Raw genomic sequence first — 24,894 nt, 5'->3', positions numbered from 1 at the left:
AAAAAAAACTTGTTTGAAAATCTGCCTCATAAAGCTGATTCCATCTCGAGGCGAAATCCTCATACAAAGGGAACGGTAAGTCGCTTTTGCCGCTATGCTGCGTTCGGTTCGCCGGAAGTGACGTCATGTGGTACCTTCTCTGGGTTGGATTCTGGATGGAACAGTGCAGCTTGGAAAGCTCAGCTTCAGACCCCTCGCGGACAAAATCTTTCACGCGAGCTGGCGATGCTAGAAATTTTTAAGGAATGTTTCATAGCGTGACTTCTGTGCATTGTGTTTTTTTTTCCGAAGTGGTGTGGTCTTTTTACTGTGATAACACTTAATTAATCATTTGTTGCCCAGTCTAATTTGGCGCGGTGTCTAATCTACTAACGGTTGGCTTTGGTGATGCGCAGACGGAGTAAATAACAGTAGATTAATTAATAGCTGACTTAATCAAAACTGATGTGGACTAATTATTTTAATAATTGTCATGGTATAACCACTTGGAGAGGGATTGGTAACTAATGTGTGATTAAGCTCATGATCATGTAACACGCACTGTTGGGGTCTCAAAACCTTCCGAGTACACGTTGTTTTGTGTTTCTTCACCGCTAGTTATTTTTCACTTTTATTTTAGTCAGATCGTATTATTATTTCAACCATCACATGCGTTTTCCAGTGCACTCCTCACCCATATCATCACTCACTGCATCGTCCTCGGTTTTACTCGTTTATTTTTATGTTTTGGGACATGTTATGATTAGTCCACATACGATTTCATCAGCTATTAATGAAAAATTTTCAGTTTTTTCCCCAACAACATCTGTTACGCTTTTTACTTTGAAAAGTGCAACCACCATCCGTGTTATTTTCGAGCATTCGGTAGCAATCTGAGGCTGCCTCGTGAACGACCGAAAGCGTCACGCTCACTTCTTAACTCTTTCCACCACTTTGGCTCTAACCGTGACCTGCGCAACTGTTTTTAAAATACCAGCAGTTTTCTGGCTTAGGAGACCTCAAGAAGGAGTTTCCCTTCACTTGAACCGAATGTTAGAAAATTTAGTCGTGGAGGGAAATGATTTAAGCGTTATGCACAAGCGTTAGAGTCATTGTTTTTGCGCGAGATGGTCGTCAGTCCTTGCCGCAACGGGTGTTGTACGCACTTTTACCCCACAGTAGTAGAATCTTGATTGTTTACTGTTTGCACCCGGAAGCCACTAGCACTTGAATTCTGTTTTTTAACAATGAAAGCACGGTGTATCGAATTCACGGCTGTTTGCCGGTCAGATTAAGTCATTGGTGGTTCAATTTATTGGGGCTTACAATGGCGAGGTCTGACGAGCTGTGTTGTTGCGTTCCAGGGCCGAGGTGTTAGTGCATCGGGGTAAAGTCCGCCTATCCGGACCCACAGTCCCGTAGGAGCCCCATGCGTAACATCTCTTCGAGGAACGTTTGCTAGGCTGTCGCTCAGAAAGCACAGACAAAAGGCAGGTGTTGGCAAATCTGCGCATGTGCAGTTGGACCAATCTCTCTCTAGTGCTAGTCTATGTTTGTCGCGCGTAAACGCCCTACACTGTCAGTGAACTGAACCTAGCAATGATGGGGTTTCAGCGGCGGGTGTGCCATGCTATTTAGACCAGTACTCGTTCCACCAATCAGCGCTTGTGCTGCTACATTTAATGGTTTGGTTGGACCCCAATCAGCGGCTTATTCTAGTGCTGTGCAAATTTCATTTGCCAAGCCCTCTCGCTTTGATTGTTTCAGTGGCCAAACAAGCAGCGAATGGTTCAGGTTACTGGATTTACTAATAGTGCTAGCGCGGGTGTTTAGGGGAATGAACATAGTTTTCCTTCGTGGCCCTTGTGTCCCTGTATTGGTGCATATGACTTTCATTTTTGAGCAGTCAGGCAAGAAGCGCGTTCCTGTCGTAGTTGTTCAAGCATCGAAGTTGGCGCGTTCTTTGTTCTTACACTAATTAAAAACGTGTCCGTCATGGTGTGCCCTGTACTTTTCTTTTTTTCATACCATAAGCGCACGTGTGTTGACTTTGAGTGTTACAATCTTATAATTGTTGGTAGATGGTTGTATTCCTTGACTCGTAAATTACAGTATTCTACAATCTTTGTGTCTTTTCGTTATATTTTGCTGGTTACTCTTTGGTTCTTTGTCTCCATTCTTTTCTGGTAGCAGTGGAAGGAATTTGCAAAGCTTATACATCATTTTATTGTTGTTTACGGTACAGATCAGATGATACCATCCACTAGGGCTAGAGCCTCGCTCTCTTCGTTTCACGTGGGAGCATGAAGACCTACCAAGTCTCTATGGAGCCCACAAGAAATGATGGATGAAATTAGAAAAGTCTTGGAATCTACCAGCTGTGACTATGAACAGCGGAAAATTTCCTTTTATTTTGGTGCCATGGCAATCCCGCTGACGCCAATCATGTTCCAGTGGTAAATGGAGGTCTGTAAACTGGCCGCGTCTGTCGTTTGACTGGCGTACGTTTTTTAAACGAATCGCAGGCACTTCGATTAATTTCAAGAACATCGCTTCAGAGAGTAGCGAACCAGTTAAGCTGTGATGGCGAATTTCTCATCGTAGGATCACTCAGACTTATTGAACTCGATCGACGACTCACCCACTCCTCTGACAGACAGTTTAGAGTATTTTGGAAATACCTCCCTTGCAAATGCCTTGCGCAACAGGCCCCTAAGCTAAAGATACTTGGGGTTTTTTAGAGCTTCGCAAAGTCGCTCAAGATGGAGCTTCAATTTTGTTAAGCTGCGGAGATTATTGTTTTTTTTGGCACTTTATTGTCCGCGTCAGTTCGACAGTGTTTGCGAGAATGGTTGTTACCTCGCTACAAAAGCACGGTACATACTAATGACATGTTTCTACGAGTTTGAAAAATTACCAGAGGACCGAGAACTTGATAATTTCGTGTAAATAACCATAGGAATTATTTAAATTTTTCTGGAGGGTAGTCGAAAAAGCTGCCCGCACGACCCCTGACGGTAGTGGGGTAACATGTTTTCCTTTGCTACTTGTGTTTCACTTAGCATTCTTCGTTGTTCACGTGTGAAGTGCCTTGAAGCCTTTTACACCAACCAGAAACTAGTCTCTGGTTCCCTCCTTTCTTTCGGTCGGCCGGTAAGCTGAGGAGCTTGGAGCAGAAGACCGCTCCACGAAGCAGATTGAGTGCACTACAAGAAATTTTTCAGTTGTGACATGTTGCCTGGCATATTTCGCCTGAGTATACGCAAATAATGATGACCAACGTTTTCATCTGCACGCAACAGTCCTTTTTTTCCCACAGATATTAGAGGATTTCCATCGTAATTTTTTCTTCTCTACATTCGTGAAGCGTTTTGTCCTGGGTGAAATAATTCCTTAATACTAGTTTTTATTATTTGGCAAGCATTTTCACAACTGAATTATCGAAATCTAATTTCGCTCTGAATGTGTTTTGTGCTCTACGTGACCCAGAAACTGGCCGTCGTTAATTTAATGACCGTTAATTATTTTTATTATCAAGAGATACTTCCATTGCCCAGCACAAGTAACTGATAATTAGTGACAGATCGTAAGTGTTTACCTAATCCGAATACGGCGTCGCTTAAGCTTCGCGAGTGTTCGGTGGCAACGAAATTTCCGTTTTTTTTTTCTAAAGGTCAAAATTCTCACAACAACCCCTTGAATTCAACTTTTTTCTTTTGTATAGGTTAAGATGGTACCACTTACTATTCGATCTTGTACGTGCACAAAGCAAAAGCTCATGGTGACCTTGAATTTGTTGTAAATGTCCCAACCTTCCCCGCCCCCCCCCCCACCGTTGCAAAGTTAATAGTCCCGCAAGTCCGTCTGTGGCTAAATTTTATTGTGAAGGGTCAACCCACTTTTTACAGATTGGAAACAAACTAACTTAGATGCAATTATTAAACCATAACCTCAATTTGGATTGAGGTTGTACATTTTCATTGCGGGTAGCATCGTGTAATTCATTTCTGGTTGATCTTGGTAGAATAAATCGTAACTTGATGTAACCAAACATCACTTTTTCCACGAATTCAATTTTTTCCTCAGTGCTCGCGTGTGAACAGTTGTAAAAACATTTGGAACAGGACTGATACCCGGAATCATTTATTAGTTTGTGTCTAACGCAAGGCGTCAAAAATCCAATGTCGCGTTACTCTCGTGTGACTCAGCCAAGGCAAGAGATTTGGTCGTGACTTGTGTCACGTGTTTAGCTTGGGTTAATTGATTGGACTGCCTGAATCAACGTGGAATTCTTTTCTTTTAATTCCTCGCCACTGACATCTGTCTTTGTAAATCTTATTTCTTACGGATTCCAACCTATTATAAGGTGCGAGGCAAATTTCTTGGTATGTACACGGTCTTTGGTCGCTTTTTAGTCACTATATGTTATCTTATAACACTCGATTCTTAAACACGGAAAACGGGTTGTTTTGGTTTGGTCTTACGGCTACTAGGCAGCGCGAAGAGCAATGGCTCGCTTGATTCATATCTTCATTTGAAACCTGGGCCCCGAAAAAGAGAGTTCCCCTCCTGTTTCTACAGTACTATGGGAAATATTTCGTTTGTTTGCACAACCCAAGCCTATCAACTCGACTGATGAGTAACTCCTTAATCAGTTGTGGTAAGGCCTACTTATGCAGGCCAGGTCATAATGAACCCAAAAGGGAGGGGAGGGGGGGCAAGAGGGTCTTAAACCTAACCCTTTTAACTCCCAGAAGTGAGTACATGTAACTTCTCCCTAATATAACATCCATACATTATTGAGCAAACAGGTCATGAGAAACCTCCAACTTAGACAATTTGAAGTTGTTATCTTGATCTAAGCACCAAATTCTTGTAAACAATTTACCCGGGGAATGAGTAGAAGTAAGAGGGAGGATTAACAATCAGATCGTGGGAGTTAAAGGGTTAAGCGTGCCTTCGTTGATAGAGCTATAAGACACGCCTTTCTCACCGTGGCGAGCTTTACACCTTGTCTCGCGTGGCTCAAGGTCTGAAACATACTCTCTTTTGCCCACGAGAAAGAATTACTTTCTGCTAGCGAAGAAACGCTTGTGCCGAAGCGCTTAAATGAGCGCCTTCTCGCAGGCTAGCGTGAACCGAGAGTTTGATTACACTCGGGTTTGTAGAGGCAAGACTACTATATTCAATTGCAAATCAAATCATAACCTGGACTTTTCATATAGGTGTTCGTCATCTTATCCAAAAAAAAAAAAAAAGGAAAAAAAAAAAGTCCGCACGCTCGTCTAATCATAACGAAGAAATTCTTCTAACTGTCTGATGAGAAAGGGCCTCTCGGCAACGTAAATACATTCTTTGTTCCTGTTAGAGGTGGCTACAGGCTTGTTTGTAAGCGAGTAAAGCCATTTTCCTGTCAGCCACTTGCGGACTTCCTCGTCATACTGTGCTTTTGAATGTGTCTACGTCTCTTGGCCCAGCACAAACATAGGTAATCTGTAAGTTATCTGTGAACACTGAGTACTGGTAAAGACCTTCACCAAAGGTAGGGGGTTCCTAGTTTTACCCACCCAATCGGTTTGTAGAACACATTCATTATATTTATTGCCAAGATATGGGGGAATGACGAAAAATTTTTTGGGGACTGCATGGCTTTCTGGGGGTTGCACAGGGTTCTCAGCAGGAAGTGAGTGGAGTGGCCGTCATCAACAAAAGTACATGTAAAGAAAAAACTAAAGAAAAGCAGGGACAAGGAATTTTTGTGCGATCGCACAGCATGATTTGCTTAGAATCATTCCCTCTCACGTCAAACCTGTGGTGTAAACGTGACAGGTTACTTGCTTTTGGCCTGACAGCTTCGAATTGACAAACCTTACTTACACGGAGCGTCAAACATACTCTACTCCTCCAAGATGAACTTTGAGCTTCCCTTGTTGGTGTAGGGTCGGGTATGTAGGCGTAACCCGTGATGTTCTTTTCCCTCTCCGGTCGGTGTACGGAGTCTTTCACTGTTAAGACCGCCCACTTTTTCATCTTTCTCAAGTGTATCTAAAGAATTAGCAGTAATAGCAAGAAAAATTGGACTTCTGTTTCCAGTGGTATGCTTTTAATATTCAGTCTGTAAAGCATCAATGTACACTTACAATCCGCTGTCACTCATACTGCGTCACGGCTCAAAAGTTGCCCATGACTGAGGGTTTCGGCATAACATGCTATTTAAACGCAGAAAATGAGACAGGAAGAACAAAAAAAAACAAGACGGTCAATATAACAGCATTTATGAAATATTTACACCAAACCACCACATGAAAAATTCATTACAAGAATCGCGTGATGTAATAGAGACACCGGTATATCATGTGCTTTCATATACTTGGGTCTACCTGTTAAAAGAACATCTTCACCTACCCGGCAGCCTTCAACTACCATGACATCACATAAGTTCTCTGCTCGAAGGCAAAAAAAACTAGCAGCGCTTGCAAATGAGCTCTGAGGTTTTTAATAAGTCTAGAATCTATAAATGCAGTAAATTATTATAAACAACTCCCTTCCTGTTTTGGTATAAAGGCCTTGTTACTACGCGCTACAACAAAAAGTACGTTGGCCTCGGGTTACCGCGCAACCATTGCCGTGTCGTGTCTGAAGAAAGGAACATGAAAGGATTTTATTAAAAAGTAATTAGTTGCTTTTCAGTTGCGCTGTAGCGTATAAGGTCATTGTTCAAACAAGTTGGATTCTATGGCCCTCATTCAGGCTCGTCTCCGTGCTGCGCGATTTAACATGTTTGAAGGAAATGTTAAACGGCCTGATAAATTTCTACTCAAAAGTTGCAAATATACAGGATTTACAGAGAAAAAATTCGGTTAGAAGTTGCATAACAGAGCCTTCGACCTCAAGATATCGATCCTACAAGCTTTACCTATTACGTAAGCATTAACACTCAAAACGGTTACATACACACAGTCTTTGTACTACTGATACCAGCGACCGAGGTAATTTTGTTACATTCAAAGAGGGAACGGTGTCTATCCCATAAAGCCACAGCTGGAACATACCAGCAACTAGAAACACAGTGTAGCTTCATGTCGACTTCTGAACGGCAGATGCTACAAGCCAAAGCACTTCTAATGGGTACGGGACGCGTGTGGTGAAAAGGACGACCAGATGGGTCACTATCTGAGGTTTATACGAAACACTAGGTCTAAATAAGGGAAAATGTAGCAGGGACTGTGCGGCCCGCCTCCCGTTGTATTTTTTTAAAATTTCAATCCACTGGGGCCAGGTGGGGCATTTTCCCTGATCATTGAGCCGATAGCGTGGTTGGATTTATTTCAAAATCCAGTAAATACTCTTCTCATTGTATGTATAAGTACGTATGGTCTGTCCAGGCAGCGCTTTTCGGAAAGATTTCGGAGCAATCTGACGAAGTGAGGGGTTGTTTTTTTTTTTTTTTGGTTTTGTTGCTGTCGAAAACACCTCGGGAGTAATTCAAACTCCTTTTTTATAATTCATACTTGGACATCGTTGTCATAAACATCACCTTGGAGTTAAAAGAAGAAACCGGGGGGGGACAGTTAAAGCCTACTGGCTGAATTATTTATCGTATATTTTTAATGTAAAACACTAGTGAAAAATTGAAATTTTTATTACATCGACGGCAGTTAGTGTCTGTAGTTGCAAGAGATTATCGTAATCAAGAGCGAAATCAAATAATGAATTTAATTGCATGGTCTCTTTTTAACTAACCGTCTAACCGGGATTTTATAGTCACCTTAGTCCTATGATTGTAAATGGGTGGGGGTTGTCATGTGGACCATTCTTGCCTATGTCCTCTTTTCATTTTCAACGGTTACTTTAAAAAGCGGAAATTTTTCAGGATAGCTGTGATAGAGTGTACCAAATCCTTTCAAACTGATAACTCTGACCGTTATTCGTGGCTACGAGTCTTATTAACATTTAAAAACCGAGACGATCAAGTTTGTTATAACGTTGACCTCTCCTCTGAATTGTGGTTTAGACTGAGGTGTATCAAATCCACATCTTTGATTTTTTATTTGCTATATTTCATGTCATCTTCAAAGCTACAACCTGTGGCCGAAATGCCTATTCATATCGAAGAAATTTCCTTTCACCGTCTGATACGGAGACGGCTTTTCAGCTCCGTACAAACATTTCTTTGTCCTGTAAGGTGGATACAGGCTTGTTGTAAGAAGTGAGTAAAGCCGTTTTCCTTTAAAAAACTTCTCACTTCCTCATCATATGGGCTTTTGTAATGTTTCTTAACGGCCTCTCGTCAGCACAAACAACATGAATCTGCTTGCTATCTGTGAACCACAGAGTACTGAATAAAAGGACATTTTTCACCAAACGTAGGTGGTCCTAATTTTTACAACCACAATCTGTTAGGAAAGAAAATGTATCCGTTAGCTTTTGCTTCTCAGTTAAATACATTATTGATGTTTCATTTTTTGTACCTTCTCGCATCGGTATGCATAGCGACTGGAGCGCAGGCTACAGTACCGGGCAAGCACTAAACAGCACAGTGCAGATATCGATGTTTTTGGCAACCGGCTTTTAGTCGGTTGTTTGTAATCATTGCTTGCTGTCTTGCGGTATTCAGAGATCCCCAGTCCCTCTCGTTCGTTCGTTCACGTTCATGATAGTTCGGATCGTTCCCTCCCACCTCAGACTAACCATGTATGTTACGTTCAAGGGAAACGCTGCATCCCTTTCTTTTCGTAATAGCTTAGCGTCGTCGACACTTACATGAACCGAGGAAAGGTACGCCGTCCAGATGCAGTGTTAGCTTTCCTGGTTCTTTGGGTCGGTCATGTAGGCATACCCAGTGATGCTGCTTTCCTTCCTGTCGGTGTGTAGAGTCTCCCTCTATTCAGAACTCCTATTTTTCATCTTTTCGGAGTGAGTCTGAAAATAATTTTGGTAAAAACAATTTTAAATTGGGCTTTGGTAACCAGTGGTATGCTAGGCAATCTCTTCAAGTACGAATGTTCACTTACAATCCGCTGTCACGCAAACTGCGTTACGCTCAGAAGTTGCCATAACTGCGGGGCCGGCGTACATCTGTTCACACACAGGGAAAACAAAATAAAGAAAGTGAAATTGAAAGGACATCAAAGGGAAGTGTTGATGAGAAAATTTCACTCTATTACACCTAGGGAGAATAATCGCGTGATGTGCATGCGCACGCAAGAAACGTGAATCAAAGATTTACGATCCGCTTTAACGTGACTACCAGCCTATTACATAACACTGCTCAAGAAGAAAAACGAGCAGTATTTGCTGATGAACACAGATACTTTAATCTTTCGCCAGAATTTGACTACAGTACCTGGATTCCACTTATCACTGCCGAATAAATACTGTAAAGAATTACCTTTCTGTAAATAGGCCTTGTTAACTTCCTGTTGGCCTTTACACATCAGACGAAAGTACATATCAAACGACGGCTTTTTGCAAAACTAGTGCTCAATGTCTATTGTATGGAACATGCAGTATTTTTGGGTTGACATTTTGTTTCCCTGCAGAGCATAGGGTCATACGCATGTATTCGACAAGTTTGTAACCTTCATTCAGGCTTGTATCGGCCATGTCATACTGTGCGAATAAATGGGTTTTAAACGGCATCGTTTATGCATAATACAATCCTAAAATGTTTTTGACATACGTTATTGCACAGTTAAAACATTGAAAAGCGTTGCGTTGAAAAAGACTTCGTCCCTCAAAGTAGTCCACAAGCTGTACATGCAGTTACATACTCATGAACATCACAGTACACTGCTTTACCTGATACCAGCGACCAAGATATTTTGTCACATTCAAAGAGGGAACGGTGTCTATGCCAAAAGCGCAGCTGAAAAATACAGCAACTAGAAACACAGTGTACTTCATGTCGACTTCAGATGGGTAACGCTACAGGCTGAGTGTTAAGAGTTCCGCCGTCCGTGTGAATAGGACTGAATATTTGATACCCAGGGGATTATATGAAAACACCATTCTAAATATAGTAACATGATGGTGCATAAGGATGGTGAGACCCGCCTCCCGTTCCATTGTTTTCAATCCAGTGGGGCATTCTCACCGTCGATTGAGCTGTTGGCGTCGAAGATAGCCTACGTGTAGCCGATTCCTTCCCCCTCCCCCACCCTCTGACCCTTGGGAGGGGAAGGTACGGCTACACGCAGGCTACGTCGAAGATCGTTTTTGTGGTTAACAAAAAATGGAAAGGCCCTTAACTACTCTGCTATCCGGTTTGTAAGAAAGTAAGCCTGTGACTTTTCGGAAAACTTTCGGAGTAACCTGACGACACCTCGGGATTTACTTGGGACTTACTCGACCTCTTTCGTTCGATTTCATCTTTAATACACGAATTTTGATCCACAAAAACTACTTGCTTACAGTTCATACTTAGCGTGGTTGCATCGAACACCACCTTTCGAGTTTGAAAGACCGAATTGGACTCCACTCGGTCCTATAATGCTTTTCGCACTTGTCGAGTGTTCTTAAAAATTCCCAAGTGCCTATAGAACTCACCAGTGCTTGCAGAACAAGTTTTTTAATTTCTTTTATAAAATGTATCGTGAATTGCGCGCGCATCTACCGATGACGTAGGCTGCGTGCAGTGTATCTTAACAGTGCACTCGTGTGACGTAAGGTGCGTGCTTTATGGATTTATAGTGAAATCGTTCTGACCAATCGCTGCGCGCGCAATTCTCTGAACATTTTATAAACAGGCGTAACGCGTGCACTGATTACACTGTCCAATTATAAGCATGACGTTTACACTGTCCTGTTAGTGCTCAAATGGAATGGTGATAACCAATCATTTTCGAGAATTCAGTTATAATTTTGCTTATGGTCTTACTCTCGCTCTGATGTGCTCAGTCCTCTATGAAGCAGTTAGTGAGACAAGTTTATTTATAAAAATACTATAAAATAAATAAATAATATTATTGCCGTTTGCGAATAGCAGATCTTCAAAACGGAGCCTTTGATAAAAATGGAATTAGTTTGCAGCCCATCGATTAGTCCTGGTCTTCGAACATGTTTTGCATCGCAGGAACTTTCATGTCTGTTGGTAATTCATTCCACAATTTCACTACACTCGTTACAATTTTCCTAAATAACTGCGTAAATTTGCTAGTCTCTTGCAACGATGGTCTGGAATGAGCCGTCCACAGATTAATTTAGTAGACTGGGAACTGAGCATGCCCTTGAAGAATGCAAACAGCTTTTTGATACTGAACTAGCTAAGGGAACTACTTGCTCCTGGCACTAGTAAAACAGTGGACTGATTAAAGAACAAAAGGAAAGAAGTGAACAATCCCATTTACGCCTACCTTTCGTGACCAACTTCAACAAAATGAAAAAAATGTGACAGTAAGATAAGTGATACGAAGTGTGATATGGTGCATCGAAACATAGCAAAGAGGAAAGCTAGCTTTAAAGAGCTTTATATTTGTGCTCCGTTTTCTACCATCGACGGGATGTCCCGAACAACTTGATGGTAAACTGATGAAGAAATCTAACAACAATGCATACAAGAAGTGCAACTGGCCTCCAATATGTCGCAAACCCTCGTGAACAGAACTAAATAAAAAATGAATTGTTTAAAAATATTCCAATTCACGCGCGAATAAACATGGAATGAATGTAACATGAGTGCCCTTCAATTTATCATTGAATTTCTCTTCGTCCCCTCCTCGAAACGGAACATACACTTTGGACTTCCTGTTTTCCCAGAAAGGATGAATGATTGACAACTTGTGGAAATTTAGCGTAATGCGGTTGCGAAATTCATTGTTGACCATGCATATTAAGAAAAACAGTGTAACACCAGCGGGAATTCGTTGTAACTGAAATTAAACAATTACGAAAATAATTTGTATTCGTGTCCTTTGTCCGGATGAGGAAATGACTACCTCTTTTTCAAAAGGAATGGGAATGAAACATTGGCTTCTTTTTACTTGATTAGTACATACATTGGCGTGACGGTAGAGTTTGAAAAGGCTTGTCTAGGAGAGGTTGCGACGTTAAAAAGCTCTGTTTGTTTTTTCTCATCACTAATGTATTTTCTTTCATGGAAACCTTGGAGGGAACGGAAAGTCCCGTTTAAGTGTAGCGAAAAATGGGTAATAAGCAATCCATGATACAAAAAGTGTATGAAGCTGCTCGTGATGGTTCTTCTGATCTGACTAATCATTTAAAGCGGCTTAACACTGAAGAAAGGAAAACTGCTCTCGATTCCAAGACCAAAGATGGCGACGAGAATACAACTCCCCTCATAATTGCTTCTCGAAATGGAAACCTAGACTCTGTAAAGATTCTTTTGAGTTTTAAAGCAGATGTTGAAGAACGAGGAACTGTGAAAGTTAACACCGACGAAGCCGTTGAAGGTTGCTCTCCTTTGTGGGCCGCTGCTGCTACTGGTCATCTAGATATTGTGAAATTGTTAATCGATCACAAGGCGGACGTAGACGGCAGAAATGCAACAAATTGACTCCTTTGCAGGCTGCTGCTTGCAATGGAAATCTTGATATTGTTAGTTGTTTGGCTAAGAACGGAGCTGATGTAAATGCAAGAGATGAATTTGAGAGTACTCCTTTGATGATAACATGTTACAATGGTCACATGGATGTTGCTTCCTATCTAATCGAACATGGCGCAAATCACCATTTGCAAGACAAGACTGGAGACACATGTCTTCACTATGCTGCAGAAAAAGGTCACACCGAAGTTGTCGGTAGGCTTCTTTCTCTTGGAGTAAAAGAGAGGCAAAATAAGAAACGTTTGACCCCACTACTAGCAGCCAGTAATGAAAGCAAATATGAAATGGTCGACTATTACATCAATCGACCCGAATGTACCAAGGAACAAAAAATTAACGCTCTCGAACTTCTTGGTTCCTCTATTGCAAATGATCCTGATTCTTATGACGTCGAAGAAGCATTCAGTTGTATGAAGCGTGCAATGGAAGAGAGGTATCAGGACCCGTCATGTCCATTGCTTAAAAAGAACATAAAACCTGTGGAAGATTATGAAAATAGAACAGAGAGTCAAACTCTTGAGGAACTTTCTCTGTTAAAAGATGATAACCATGCTATCCACATGGAGGGTCTCATGATCAAGGAGAGACTCCTTGGAATTGACTCTGCAGCACTTCTGAAGGATATCAGATCCTATGGGACTGTTCTAGCTGACTCTGAGCATTACGAACCTTGTATTGGTCTGTATAAGCGATCGATGGAAATAGCCATGAACTGTGATGAACCTATTACGAACGAGCTTCAAATGTTACCATGGCTATTTATATTGACGGCCCTGGAACAACGGTGCTCAAATGGAAAACACATTAAGGCAGTATTCAAAAAACTGACAGAAAAACTAGAGACTGGGAAATTACAAGAGGGGCAAGAAAATGAGGAAAACGAAAAAATGCTTTACTGTTTTCTAAATCTTCTACTGATATACACCAAATTTGAAGTTTTAGAGGATAACGAGGATGAAATGGAAGAAATAATCAGCTATGTTCAAAGAATTCTGCGTTTAGACATTCGTAACCGCGATGGAAATACATTACTGCATCTAGCGGCATTTGATGCAAAAACTACGGGAATTGTGTGCAAGCCTCCCTGCGTTAAAACCACAAAGCTAATTTTACATGCAGGGTGTGATGTGAATACTGTAAACTTTGAAGGAGAAACTCCTCTTCATTTGGCTGTGACTTTTACGCCGGGGGATAAACAGGTGGAGACTTTGAAACAAATACTGGAAATATTTCTCGATATCGGTGCAGATACAAAGCTTGTAAATAACAAAGGTCAAACACCACTGGAATGCTGTGAGAGCGACGTGGCTCGAAGGATCCTGTCAGAGACAAGAGCAGTGGGTGCCATGGACGTCGTTACCAGAGATGTAAGAAAGTTTTAAGTTCTGAGAGTTCTTTAGTCCGCAAAATAATGATAACATTTAATTAAATTCTACTTTTTTTAAACTGTTATCCTTCTCCTTATAACAGAGAGCACTTTTGTCGATGGGGAGATCTATCAACTTTAGAAACTCAATCCAAAAAAATCATTTTGTACAGTAAATATAACAAAATTTGAATTTGCATTTATATCTTTTCTAATCAAAGAAGCTCAGTACATTAAGTTAAATTTACTGCAAATTGGAATAGTAGTAATAATAATGATAATTATGATAATAATAATAATATCCGTGCTGTTGACTGTTTTTTCAGTCTTTATCCTTCGATTTTATTCCTGTACTTTGATGAGTTATCATGAGATAACTACCGGTGCATCATACGTTTATGGCTCCAGGCATCTTGTTTGGTGTAATTTAGCTATACAGATGATCGAATTTTAAATGTTATTTAAATTATTGACTTTTAAACTTGGATGTATGTGCATTATTAACATCTGATATGTATTTTCAGCACGATGTATAAAGAAACTGTTACTATTATTATTGTTACTATTAATATCATTATAAATACTCATAATGATTCTTATCATCAAATCATTTTTTGTTCTCACCAAGGACGGAAAAACTGGTAGTGAAACGGACTCTGAGAAGTCTCAGAAAGAGAAATCAGGTGAGTTGATTTTCATTAGAGGTGAATTTGTCATGATGAAATTTTGTAATTCATCTGCTATGGCGCCGGTAAGTGATAGTTTCTTCAGCGCAATTGCTTATAAATAGACATGTTGAACCTTATTATGAGCTGATAGTCGACCGAAAGTAAGGCCATTAACCCGTCGGCTCCGTAGATGACCCAATCAAAAAGCAACCAGCAAAGAGGGAAGGCTTTCGATTGTTCCAGCTCTCAATTGGTTCAGGTGTTTTTACACGTTCACATGCTTATTTTCATTGCTAAAATCCAAAATGACTGAAAGGCCAAAAATTTTTACAAGATATTACAGATAAGTTATTTCGACCTTCAGTTGTCACTACGAATTATAAATTATTATAGAATCAAAGGCCTCTTAGAGCCAGCTCATTCATGCTATGGCTTAATGTTAAGTTTGTATTGAGTTCTTGGACTTGTTGAATTTAGGTACAGTTGAATTCGGTTCATGTTAACTTTCAAGACTTTAGGAGTAAATTTCTTTTATTTCTGGGCAGTTGTGTGATAAGAAAACTTGTGCATTCGTCGTGATGGGAATTGGAAAAAAGGTTGTGTGGGCTGAAGGTTGGATGGGCAGAGGTCGTAAGGCGAAAGAGTCATTTTTGTTGGTGTGTGTGTGTGTTTGTGGGGCGGAGGGTGGGCTGAGTGGGCATAATCAGGCATTCAATGTTGCTCTAGCCGCAAAATATTAGTAACCCTCATCTTTCACGGTCATTTTTACTATTGTGAAATATTCCTTACCCGTTTCTTGATATCTTTTGTTTTTACTGAAGCGGCCATTGCATTTGGTTTTAAAGAAAGCGGCCACAATCGTTCTTAACAGAATTTCAAGCCTTCATCTAGTCTAATTTTCACATGATAATATTTGCATAGTCACCAAACAGATGAGAGATAAAACCACCAGAAAAGCAAACAATGGCCAGTCACGAAAGGAACGCTTCGCTTTTCCGTATAAAAATTGGCCGGTTCCTAATGTAAGCCAATAAGGCAAATAAAGCACATATGTGAAAATCAGTGTGGGTACACCTTTTAACGTTGAAAACATATCAAGTAGAAGGAACAATCTTAGTCTCAGTACGCATTTTTGTCAACAAAATGAACTCATATCGGTTAAAAAAGATGAAACGTAAATCACGTCGCTTGAATGTAGGTAAATCGTAAATGGTGTTACTGGAATAATGCGTCATATTGCAATAGCCGACAATTTCCGATAACCACCCGACTCGGAAACTCGTTACTAGTGCTCCTCGGGCGTACCTCTAGCCGGTAGGATTTAGGCACAACCGTCTTCAGTTGGTATAAAGTGATCAGTGCTCTATCATTGTGCTTTTCCTCGGGAGCTCTTCAACATATGGTCCGCACATCAATCACAGCGGCCAAGATAATCTCACTAATATTATTTTTCGAGCTCCAATATTTCGGTCCGGACTTGAGGCACGCTTGAACAAAAACAGCAATACCAATCCGGTCAGTACAAAATGCACATTGCAGACTGCAAACCGGGTAAAAAATGCAGACTGCAGACTGGGCACAAAATGCAGACAGAGAATTTATGTTTTTTTCGTGTGATTCGTGATAACATGTCATCTTACAACTTACCGAGCGTCACGCAATCGCTTTTCCGTGATCATCTTTCACGATTATTTTACACTACTGTGGAATATTCCTTGCCCGTTTCTTGAACACAATCGTTCTTAATGTGTGGAAAAGAACCCGCTACGGGTCCCCTGGGTATAAGGACTTAACTTAATTAAAGCTTTAAATCAATTAATTAAAGCTTTAAATCAATTAATTAAAGCTTTAAATCAATTAATTAAAGCGGGAATCCCGCGCGGGAAAGTTGGGCGTTTTCGCAAACTCTGGTTGGTTGGCTTTTCTGCGATAGTAAGGGCAGCGTGTCTTTTTATTCTTTTGTAGTGGAGTCGTTAGATGGATGCATCAGTAGCAACACTAAAATAGTACCTCCTTGCTCACATTTACGTTTTTTTATTAGGTGAACGAAAACTCTCCCATGACCAGAAAAATGGCCCCGCTGACTCGGAAGAGCTAGAAATAGATGAACTGTACTTTGATACGGACAGACAATCGCAAGCGAGAGGGAAAGAAACCGTAAATTCGCAGAAACCGTTAACAAGGGAGAAGGATCAAATGCAAGAAAGACATAAACAAATGATGGAAATGAACCAGTGCGGGATCCATTTCCAAGCACAGCTGCAAAAGAAAGAATTGGAAGATGATAACCTGCCGAGGGAAAAAGAAAAACGAGAGGAAAGTTTACAGAGAAAATTGTGCGAGATAGGAGAGCACGCACAATTACAAGAGAGCGAAGAACAAGAAGTTAAGTCCAAAAGACAACTGCACGAGATAGAGAGGTATATAAAAGACGCACAAGTTGAAGTAACTGGAAGTGGATTTGATGAAGGAAGAGGGGGAAGATTTGTTCCTGAAACCGAAAAAGACCCAAATGAGAATTTTGAAAGGGAAACGACAGAGATACCAGGTAAGAGGATATTGTTGAGGAACAAATTAGTAAACAAAAAAGTTGTAGGGAAGACTGGCGAATTTCGTTATGAGCTTTAAGGTAACAATATTAGGTAACAGAGAAGAACTGAATGTATTACATATACACACGGGTAGCAGGCTAGGTGCCAAATAATCGAAAATAGAGTCTAAAATGATTCAGTTCCTAAGTTTAAACGTTTTTGATATAAAACTGATTCAGAGAGAGAGAGAGAGAGAGAGAGAAGAGAGAGAGAGAGAGAGAGAGAGAGAGAGAGAGAGAGAGAGAGAGAGAGAGAGAGAGAGAGAGAGAGAGGAACATGTTTTGGGTTTTAGGTTCACGCTCTGTGAGACAAGCTGAAAAATTCCTTGTTCTATTTTCATTATCTAAGGAATATTCAGGGAGTTGACACAGCAGCTGGAAAACGTTCAATCAAGAAACAGAGATGGAGAACTGAGGGAGATGACACAACAGTTGACTGATGTCCGCAGGCAACTACAAGAGAGAGATGGACAACTAACAGAAAAAGATCGCCAGCTAAGAGAGAGAGATGGAGAACTACATGACAGAGATGAACAGCTAAGAGAGAGAGATGGACAACTGAGAGAGATGAGAGATCAGTTGACGGATGTCCAGAGGCAATTAGAAGAAAGAGATGGACAACTGAGAAACAGAGATGGACAACTAAGAGACAGAGATGGACAACTACAAGACAGAGATGAACAGCTAAGAGAAAGAGATGGACAACTGAGGGAGATGAGAAATCAGTTGACGGATGTCCAGAGGCAACTACAAGAAAGAGATGGACAACTAAGAAACAAAGATGGACAACTAAGAAACAGAGATGGACAAGTTAGCGAGATAACAAAGCAGTTGACAAGTGTCCGAGGGTAACTACAGGAAAACACTGAAGAATTTACTTCTTTGGAAAGACTGCTGAGGGCCAAACAGCACGAAATAAAGGAACTGGAGACGTCTCTTTCAGCAGCTCGAAGGGCGTTAAAGGAACGTTCACGCCATCAGACCCCTGATTGGGTCATTCCACGTGATCAGATTCAACTGACGGACAAATGCCTTGGAAAGGGAGGCTGGGGAAGGGTCATCGAAGGTAAATACTGTGGCTGTGCTGTCGCCGTCAAACAGATACACGAGTTGATTCTTTCTGATCGCAACCGTAGATTGTTTGAGCGAGAGATGAGCATCGCCGCCAGATGCCGCCATCCTTGTTTGCTGCAGTTCATTGGGGCAACAAACGATGAAGGAAGTCCTTTGTTTGTAACAGAACTCATGGAATCTAGTTTACGAGCACTGTTGGAACAGCGGCCTCTTTCTTCACTTGAAGTGTCTGTCATTTCTCTAGATGTTGCTCGAGCATTAAATTACCTTCACTTAAAAAAACCATCCCCCATCATTCACCGCGACATCAGCAGTGCCAATGTGTTACTGTGGCGGCAAGCCGACCAATGGCGAGGCAAAGTGTCAGATTATGGCACGGCTAATGTTTTGCAGCAGACCATGACAGTTGGTCCTGGTGCTATGATATACAGTGCACCTGAAACGCATACTAAATACCAAACCGTCAAGGTATGTCTGAAATTTGAAAATTGGAGTTATATTTCTCAAATGTTTGACTGTGATTGCTATGAAGTTTATTCATGATGGGATCGAAAATTAATCTATGAAGCGCTGAGGACAAAAAACTCTCGTCTGATATCTTACTATAGATGGACCCTCATCCTTGGTAAACTGGTCGGATGCTTTATGTAATATCAGTCTGTAGGGAACATGCTGCAGGACAGATCATGAGAAACTTAACTTTAACCAGCTGAGAGAAGTCGAACCTATTTCTCTCTATTTCTCCCTTCGCTGAGCTAAAATGATTGCAATGCTTGTATAGCGACGAGGCAACGTTCCTCTGACGTAAGCAGACTGCTAACACAAAAAAAAAAAAAAAAAAAAAAGAAAAGAGAGAGGAAGGAAAAGATAAATGAAAATATAGGAATTTAAACTAGCTGGCATGTTCATGCATTTTCAACTTTTCATTGTTATTTTCTTTTCGAGCTTAGGTTGATGTGTACAGCTTTGGAGTTCTCTTTTGTGAGATTTGCATCCGGGAACTACCGGATCCTGACAGGCGCGACGAGCAAGTTGCCATGGTGACAAACCGTATGCTTCGAGCTCTTATTCGGGGATGCCTGCAACAAGATGCTGATGAAAGACCAAGTATGGAAGACATCATTGGTGAACTCGAACAACCAATATAAGATTGGTTTGGAAAAGATCTGCTTTCTATCTACACTTACAATCGAAAAGAAGAGAAACATAAAAACCTTTGATCTAAAATGGCCTGTGTAAACTGGCTTTTTCTTGGCTCAGTGCGAATATGCTTTATTGTAGGACTTGCTTTTTGAGACGCCGAACGTTTCATCAGCCGAACTTAGAAAGTTGAACCAGCTTTGATTTGCGTGTTGTTGCCTTTTCATGACCATTCCAATTATCGAGTCACTCAAAGAATTTAAGGACTTTTCGGTTGAAGAAGACAAGCAACGATTAGTTATGCAATTGTTAGTTACACAAAGAGTTCGGCACATGATAAGTTCGGCATCAGAAATAAAGTTAGCTGTTAAAAGTCTAAATCCTTTGCAAGCTAGGCGAGAAGAATAGCGTAAGTGTTCAAGACACGAGACTGTCAGTTTATAATTCATACTTGACATCGCTTCATTAAACACCACCTTGGAGCTAAAAAAGAACCGGGCGGGGGAACAGTTAAAGCTCACTGGCTGAATTATTTATTGTATATTTTTGTTGTAAACACTAGTGAAAAATTGAAATTTTTATTACATCGACGGCAGTAGTGTCTGTAGTTGCAAGAGATTATCGTAAATCAAGAACGAATCAAATAACGATTTAATTGCGGTCTCTTTCAACTAACTGTCTAACCGGGATTTTTATAGCACCTTAGTCCTATGATTGTAAATGGGTGGGGGTTGTCATGTGACCATTCTTGCCTATGCCTCTTTTCATTTTCAACGGTTACTTAAAAGCGGAATTTTCATGATAGCTGTAATAGAGTGTATCAAATCTTTTCAAATGATAACTCTGACGTTTCATGGCTACGAGTCTTAACATTTTAAATCGAGATCAAGTTTTATAACGTTGACCTCTCCTCTGAATTGTGGTTTAGACTGAGGTGTATCAAATCACATCACATCTTTGATTTTTTATTTGCTATATTTCTTTTCATCTTCAAAACTACAAGGGAAACGCTGCATTTCTTTTCATCTTCAAAACTACAACTGTGGCCGAAATGTCTATTCATTTCGAAGAAATTCTTTCACTGTCTGATACGGAGAAGGCTTTTCAGCTCCGTACAAACATTTCTTGTCCTGTAATGTGGCTACAGGCTTGTTGTAGAAGTGAGTAAAGCCGTTTTCCTTTAAAAAACTTCTCACTTCTTCATCATATTGGCTTTTGAATATTTCTACGTCTCTCGTCAGCACAAACAACATAATCTGCTTGCTATCTGTGACCACAGAGTACTGGTAAAGACCTTTTTCACCAAACGTAGGTGGTCCTAGTTTTACCACCCAATCTTTTAAGAAGAAAACGCATCCGTTAGCTTTTGCTTGTCAGTAAATACATTAAATTATTATCATTATTTTTTTACCTCCTCGCATCGGTATGCTAGCGACTGGAGCGCAGGCTACAGTACCCAAGCATAAAAGACATTGCGACATCGGTGTTTTGCAACCGGCTTTTTGCACAGTTGTGTGTCCCAGTCCCTCTCGTTCGTTCGTTCTCGTTCATGATAGTTCGGATCGTTCCCTCCCACCTCAGACTAACCATGTATGTTAAGTTCAAGGGAAACGCTGCATCCTTTTCTTTACGTAATAGCTTAGCGTCGTTTACACTTACATGAAGCGAGGATAGGTACGCCGTCCAGATGCAGTGTTAGCTTTCCTGGTTCGTCGGGGTTGGTCATGTAGGCATACCCAGTGATGCTGCTTTCCTTTCCTGTCGGTTTGCAGAGTCTCCCTCTATTCAGAACTCCTATTTTTTCATCTTTCCGGAGTGAATCTGAAAATAATTTTGGTAAGAGCAATTTTAAATTGGGCTTTGGTAACCAGTGGTATGTCAGACAAACTTTTTAAGTACGAATGTTCACTTACAATCCGCTGTCACGCAAACTTGGTTACGCTCAGAAGTAACCATAACTGCGGGGTCGGCATATACCTATTCGCACAGAAAAATAAAGAAAATGAAATTGAAATGACACCAAATGAAATGATATCAAAGGGGAGGTGCTGATGAAAAAGTTTACACTATTTCACGCTAGGGGAATAATCGCGTGATATGCATGCGCAGGAAAGAAAACGTGAATGAAAGATTTACGATCCACTTTAACGTGACCACCAGCTCAAGAGATGAAAAACGAGGAGCATTTGCTGATGAACACAGATACTTTAATTTTTCGCCAACTTTGATCACAGTATATGGAATTTTACTAATCGTTGCCGAGTAAATACTGTAATCAATTACCTTTTTGTAAAAAGGCCTTGTTAACTTCCTATCGGCCATTACGCATCAGAGCCCAGCTGTTCGAAGGCTGATTAGCGCTAACCCAGGGTTAAAATTTTATCTTGGTTTCTTTATCCCTTTGTTTGAAAGTCTTTCTCTAATAATTTTCTCTCTTCTTTGAAGGGCATCCAGTCATCAAGTTGTAGACAAAAATAATTGTATTGAATTTTCTTTTAAAGCTTTCAGATCTTAAACTAGATTTCTCACTAACCCTGAGTTATCTTAACCAAGCTTTGAACAACCAGGCCCAGACGAAAGTACATATCAAACGACAACTTTTTGCAAACTAGTGCGCAATGTCTATTGTATGGAACATGCAGTATTGTAAGGTTGATATTTTGCTTTCATGCAGAGCATAGGGTCGTACACATGTATTCGACAAGTTTTTAACCTTCACTCAGTTTGTATCGGCCATGTCGTGCTGTGCGAATAAATGGGTTTAAACGGCATCGCTTATGCCTAATAAATTCTCAAAAAGTTTTTGACATACATTATCGCACAGTTAAAATGTTGGAAAGCGTTGCGTTGAAAGAGACTTCGTCTCTCAAAGTAGTTCACAAGTAATATACGTGGTTACATAATTATGAACCATCACAGTACACAGCTTTACCTGATACCAGCGACCAAGATATTTTGTCACATTCAAAGAAGGAACGGTGTCTATGCCGAAAGCACAGCTGAAAAATACAGCAACTAGAATCACAGCGTACTTCATGTCGACTTCTGAAGGGCAACGCCACAAGATGAGTGATGTCTGTTCCGCTACGTGTGTGAATAAGACTATATATATGTTACCCAAGGGATTACATGAAACATCATTTCTAAATATAGTAACATGACAATGCGTGACGGTCGTGAGACCCGCCTCCCGTTCCATTGTCTTCAATCTGGTGGGGCATTCTCACCGTTGATTGAGCTGTTGGCGTCGGAGAAATAAAAGAAATAGAAAAGCCTGTGACTTTTCGGAAACTTTCAGAGTAACCTGGCGACACCTCGGGATTTACTCGGCACTTACTCGACCTCTTTCGTGTCGATTTCATCTTTAATACACGAATTTTCATCCACAAAAACTACTTTCTCACAGTTCATACTTAGTGTCGTGCACCACCTTTCGAGTTAAAAAAAAACCGTGGGTCCAGTCCATGCTCACTGGCGTTGTTGCGTCGAACACCATCTTTCGAGTTTACAAGATACATTGGAGGAGTGATTGCACGTATAGATAAATCATCTCGTTGCGTGTAAGAAAAGGAAATGTTACGCCTAAACTGTGCTAAATCAATGACGATCACACAAAGTCAAAAAAGCTAAACATCAACGAGTATGAAGGGGTAGGGAGGAAGTGATGGGTAAAATTTCTCAATATGTAATAATTATAATCATCAAAAGGAAGTGACTTAGACTCAATCAGATCAAATGAACTTAACCGGTGATGAGAAACTGAGTACTAACGATATGTAATATTTGTGATGAATGTCCTGTAGACATTACGCATTATTTTGCAAAAAGACAAAACGTTATTTACTTTTATCTGATGAGTAATGGCCGATCCGAAGTTAATAAGGCCTATGTACCAAGAAGTAATTGTTTACAGCATTTGATATTTGCTCTGCAGTAATTAATATAATCAATATTTCAAAGTGTGGAGAAAAATTTTTTAGTGTCTGGGTTCCTAAGAAAATGCGCGTCGTTTTCAATCTTTGAGCAGTGTTATGTAATGTGATGGCTGACTCACGTTTCCTTGCGAGCGCTCGCAAATCACGAGATTATTAGTCTAAGCGTGTTATAGTGTGAAATATTTCATCAACACCTTCACATCGACTTAATGTTTTTTTTCTTATGGCAGCTTCTGAGCGTGATGTAGTACGCGTGACACCGGCCCTTACTCCAACCCTAACCTCACCCCTGCATAGACTCTTACGTGACTAATATTATAGACCCCCTCTCAGTCACCAATAGGCAAATGTTACTTTTTGCTATCCCAGCTTCGTTATTCTCTGTTTATGTTTCCAACTTATTCTTAAATACCTACTTATCAGAATCGTCCTACCCTGAAAATGTGTGACCCCACATTCTAGTAACTTTATTGAAAATGTAGCCCTAAGCAACTGGTTGGCACATGTTGGATCGACATCAACAGGCAGGCTGTTCAATCCTGCTGGGCGGAGGACCTTGACTGCCTCATGATTCTAACGTCACGGAAGGGTCCAAGAGCAGCGAAGCAAAGGAATCATTGAGTTCACAAGTTTTTACACTTTCCAGTGAACGTCATACCACAATAGAGGGATCAGGAACATTTTCTTGGAATGACAATGACTACTAGTTTTTTCACTCTCTTGGAACACGTTCACGACTTAACTCCTCAGGCGACGTCATGCTTTTAAAAAACTACTGTCGACGTCATCAGCTCCGGAGATCAGGAGATGCAACATGGGGCGGTCTCCACCCATGACTATTACGTTGCATGTCACCATATTTTGAAACAGTGTATAATATATATCCCATTACCAGCTGTATTTCGTGCTATACACTAACGTAATGGAACTCCTATCCCTCAGCTTGCAGGATTACCCTTCAGAAGTTGACATGAAATACCCTGTGTTTCTAGTTGCTGTATTTAATTTTTCAGCTGTGCTTTTGGATACACATCATCCCCTCTTTGATTATATCAAAATATCTTAGATTTTTATTGGGTCACGAAAAAAAAATAGCCCTGATCCCCCCCTACAAGAGGGTCTCAATGGGATGATGGCTTTTGCGATTGAGATTAAAATTTTTGGCCATTTCACGGCTACGGTTAACCCAAAATGACACGAAAGGATACATTGTTATAAGGAAAAATGTTTACGGTTAACATTCTTTGCGACTAACAGTTAAATTTGTCAATTTTTACACCCTAACGGCTAAATTTCACTATGCTTCTCACCAGGGGTTAAAGTTAGGGCTTGGAGGGTTAAGGTCGGCGATAAAAACTGAATAAAGTATACGGGGGAGCGACGAAATCGGTGATTCTGTCAAATTTCAAATAGGAGGGAGGGATGGGGGGGGGGGGTGGGGGGCAGGGGGAGGAAGCGGACAAGAAGCCGTTCGTAAAAAGAATTCACAGAGAACTTGTGCAAAACCCCGAAAAAAAGTGTAGTTTGTACTTAAAAGTAGAGGTCTTTCGTCCAGTTACACTAACATTATTGTGTTGTGA

General features: G+C 40.7%; 1 protein-coding gene and 2 pseudogenes across 2 annotated transcripts; 1 reads left to right on the top strand and 2 right to left on the bottom strand.

Moving 5' to 3' along the window:
* Nucleotides 1-5,264: 5,264 nt before the first annotated feature.
* Nucleotides 5,265-10,217, bottom strand: LOC131774876 (uncharacterized; annotated as a pseudogene).
* LOC131774426 (uncharacterized) lies at nucleotides 8,018-22,474 on the bottom strand. 2 transcript variants are annotated; one of them, XM_066169442.1, is made up of 5 exons: nucleotides 22,312-22,474; nucleotides 21,293-21,356; nucleotides 21,039-21,200; nucleotides 20,421-20,715; nucleotides 8,018-8,064 (listed from the first exon to the last, which is right to left on the bottom strand). In XM_066169442.1, exons 1-4 carry the CDS (start codon nucleotides 22,414-22,416, stop codon nucleotides 20,435-20,437), a joined length of 612 nt encoding a protein of 203 aa, XP_066025539.1. In that variant the 5' UTR covers nucleotides 22,417-22,474; the 3' UTR covers nucleotides 8,018-8,064; nucleotides 20,421-20,434. The 2 variants fall into 2 exon arrangements, with proteins under 2 accessions (XP_066025539.1, XP_058946426.1); XM_059090443.2 differs by lacking the exon at nucleotides 8,018-8,064 and having other exon boundaries at nucleotides 20,329-20,715.
* LOC131774304 (uncharacterized) lies at nucleotides 10,552-19,459 on the top strand (annotated as a pseudogene).
* Nucleotides 22,475-24,894: the final 2,420 nt, after the last annotated feature.

This window comes from Pocillopora verrucosa, chromosome 7 (genome assembly GCF_036669915.1).
Source record: "Pocillopora verrucosa isolate sample1 chromosome 7, ASM3666991v2, whole genome shotgun sequence".
Lineage (NCBI taxonomy): Eukaryota > Metazoa > Cnidaria > Anthozoa > Scleractinia > Pocilloporidae > Pocillopora > Pocillopora verrucosa.
Note: the sequence above shows the minus strand (reverse complement) of the source record. Positions and strands in the feature narration are given on the sequence as shown.

Coding starts and splice junctions, on each gene's coding strand:
- LOC131774426 (XM_066169442.1), bottom strand. CDS start 22,416: ATGAAGTACGCTGTGATTCTAGTTGCTGTATTTTTCAGCTGTGCTTTC. Junction 21,357..22,311: donor ATCTTGGTCGCTGGTATCAG/GTAAAGCTGTGT, acceptor CTGTGCGAATAG/GTATATGCCGACCCCGCAGT. Junction 20,716..21,038: donor CGTACCTATCCTCGCTTCAT/GTAAGTGTAAAC, acceptor TCTTCTTAAAAG/ATTGGGTGGTAAAACTAGGA.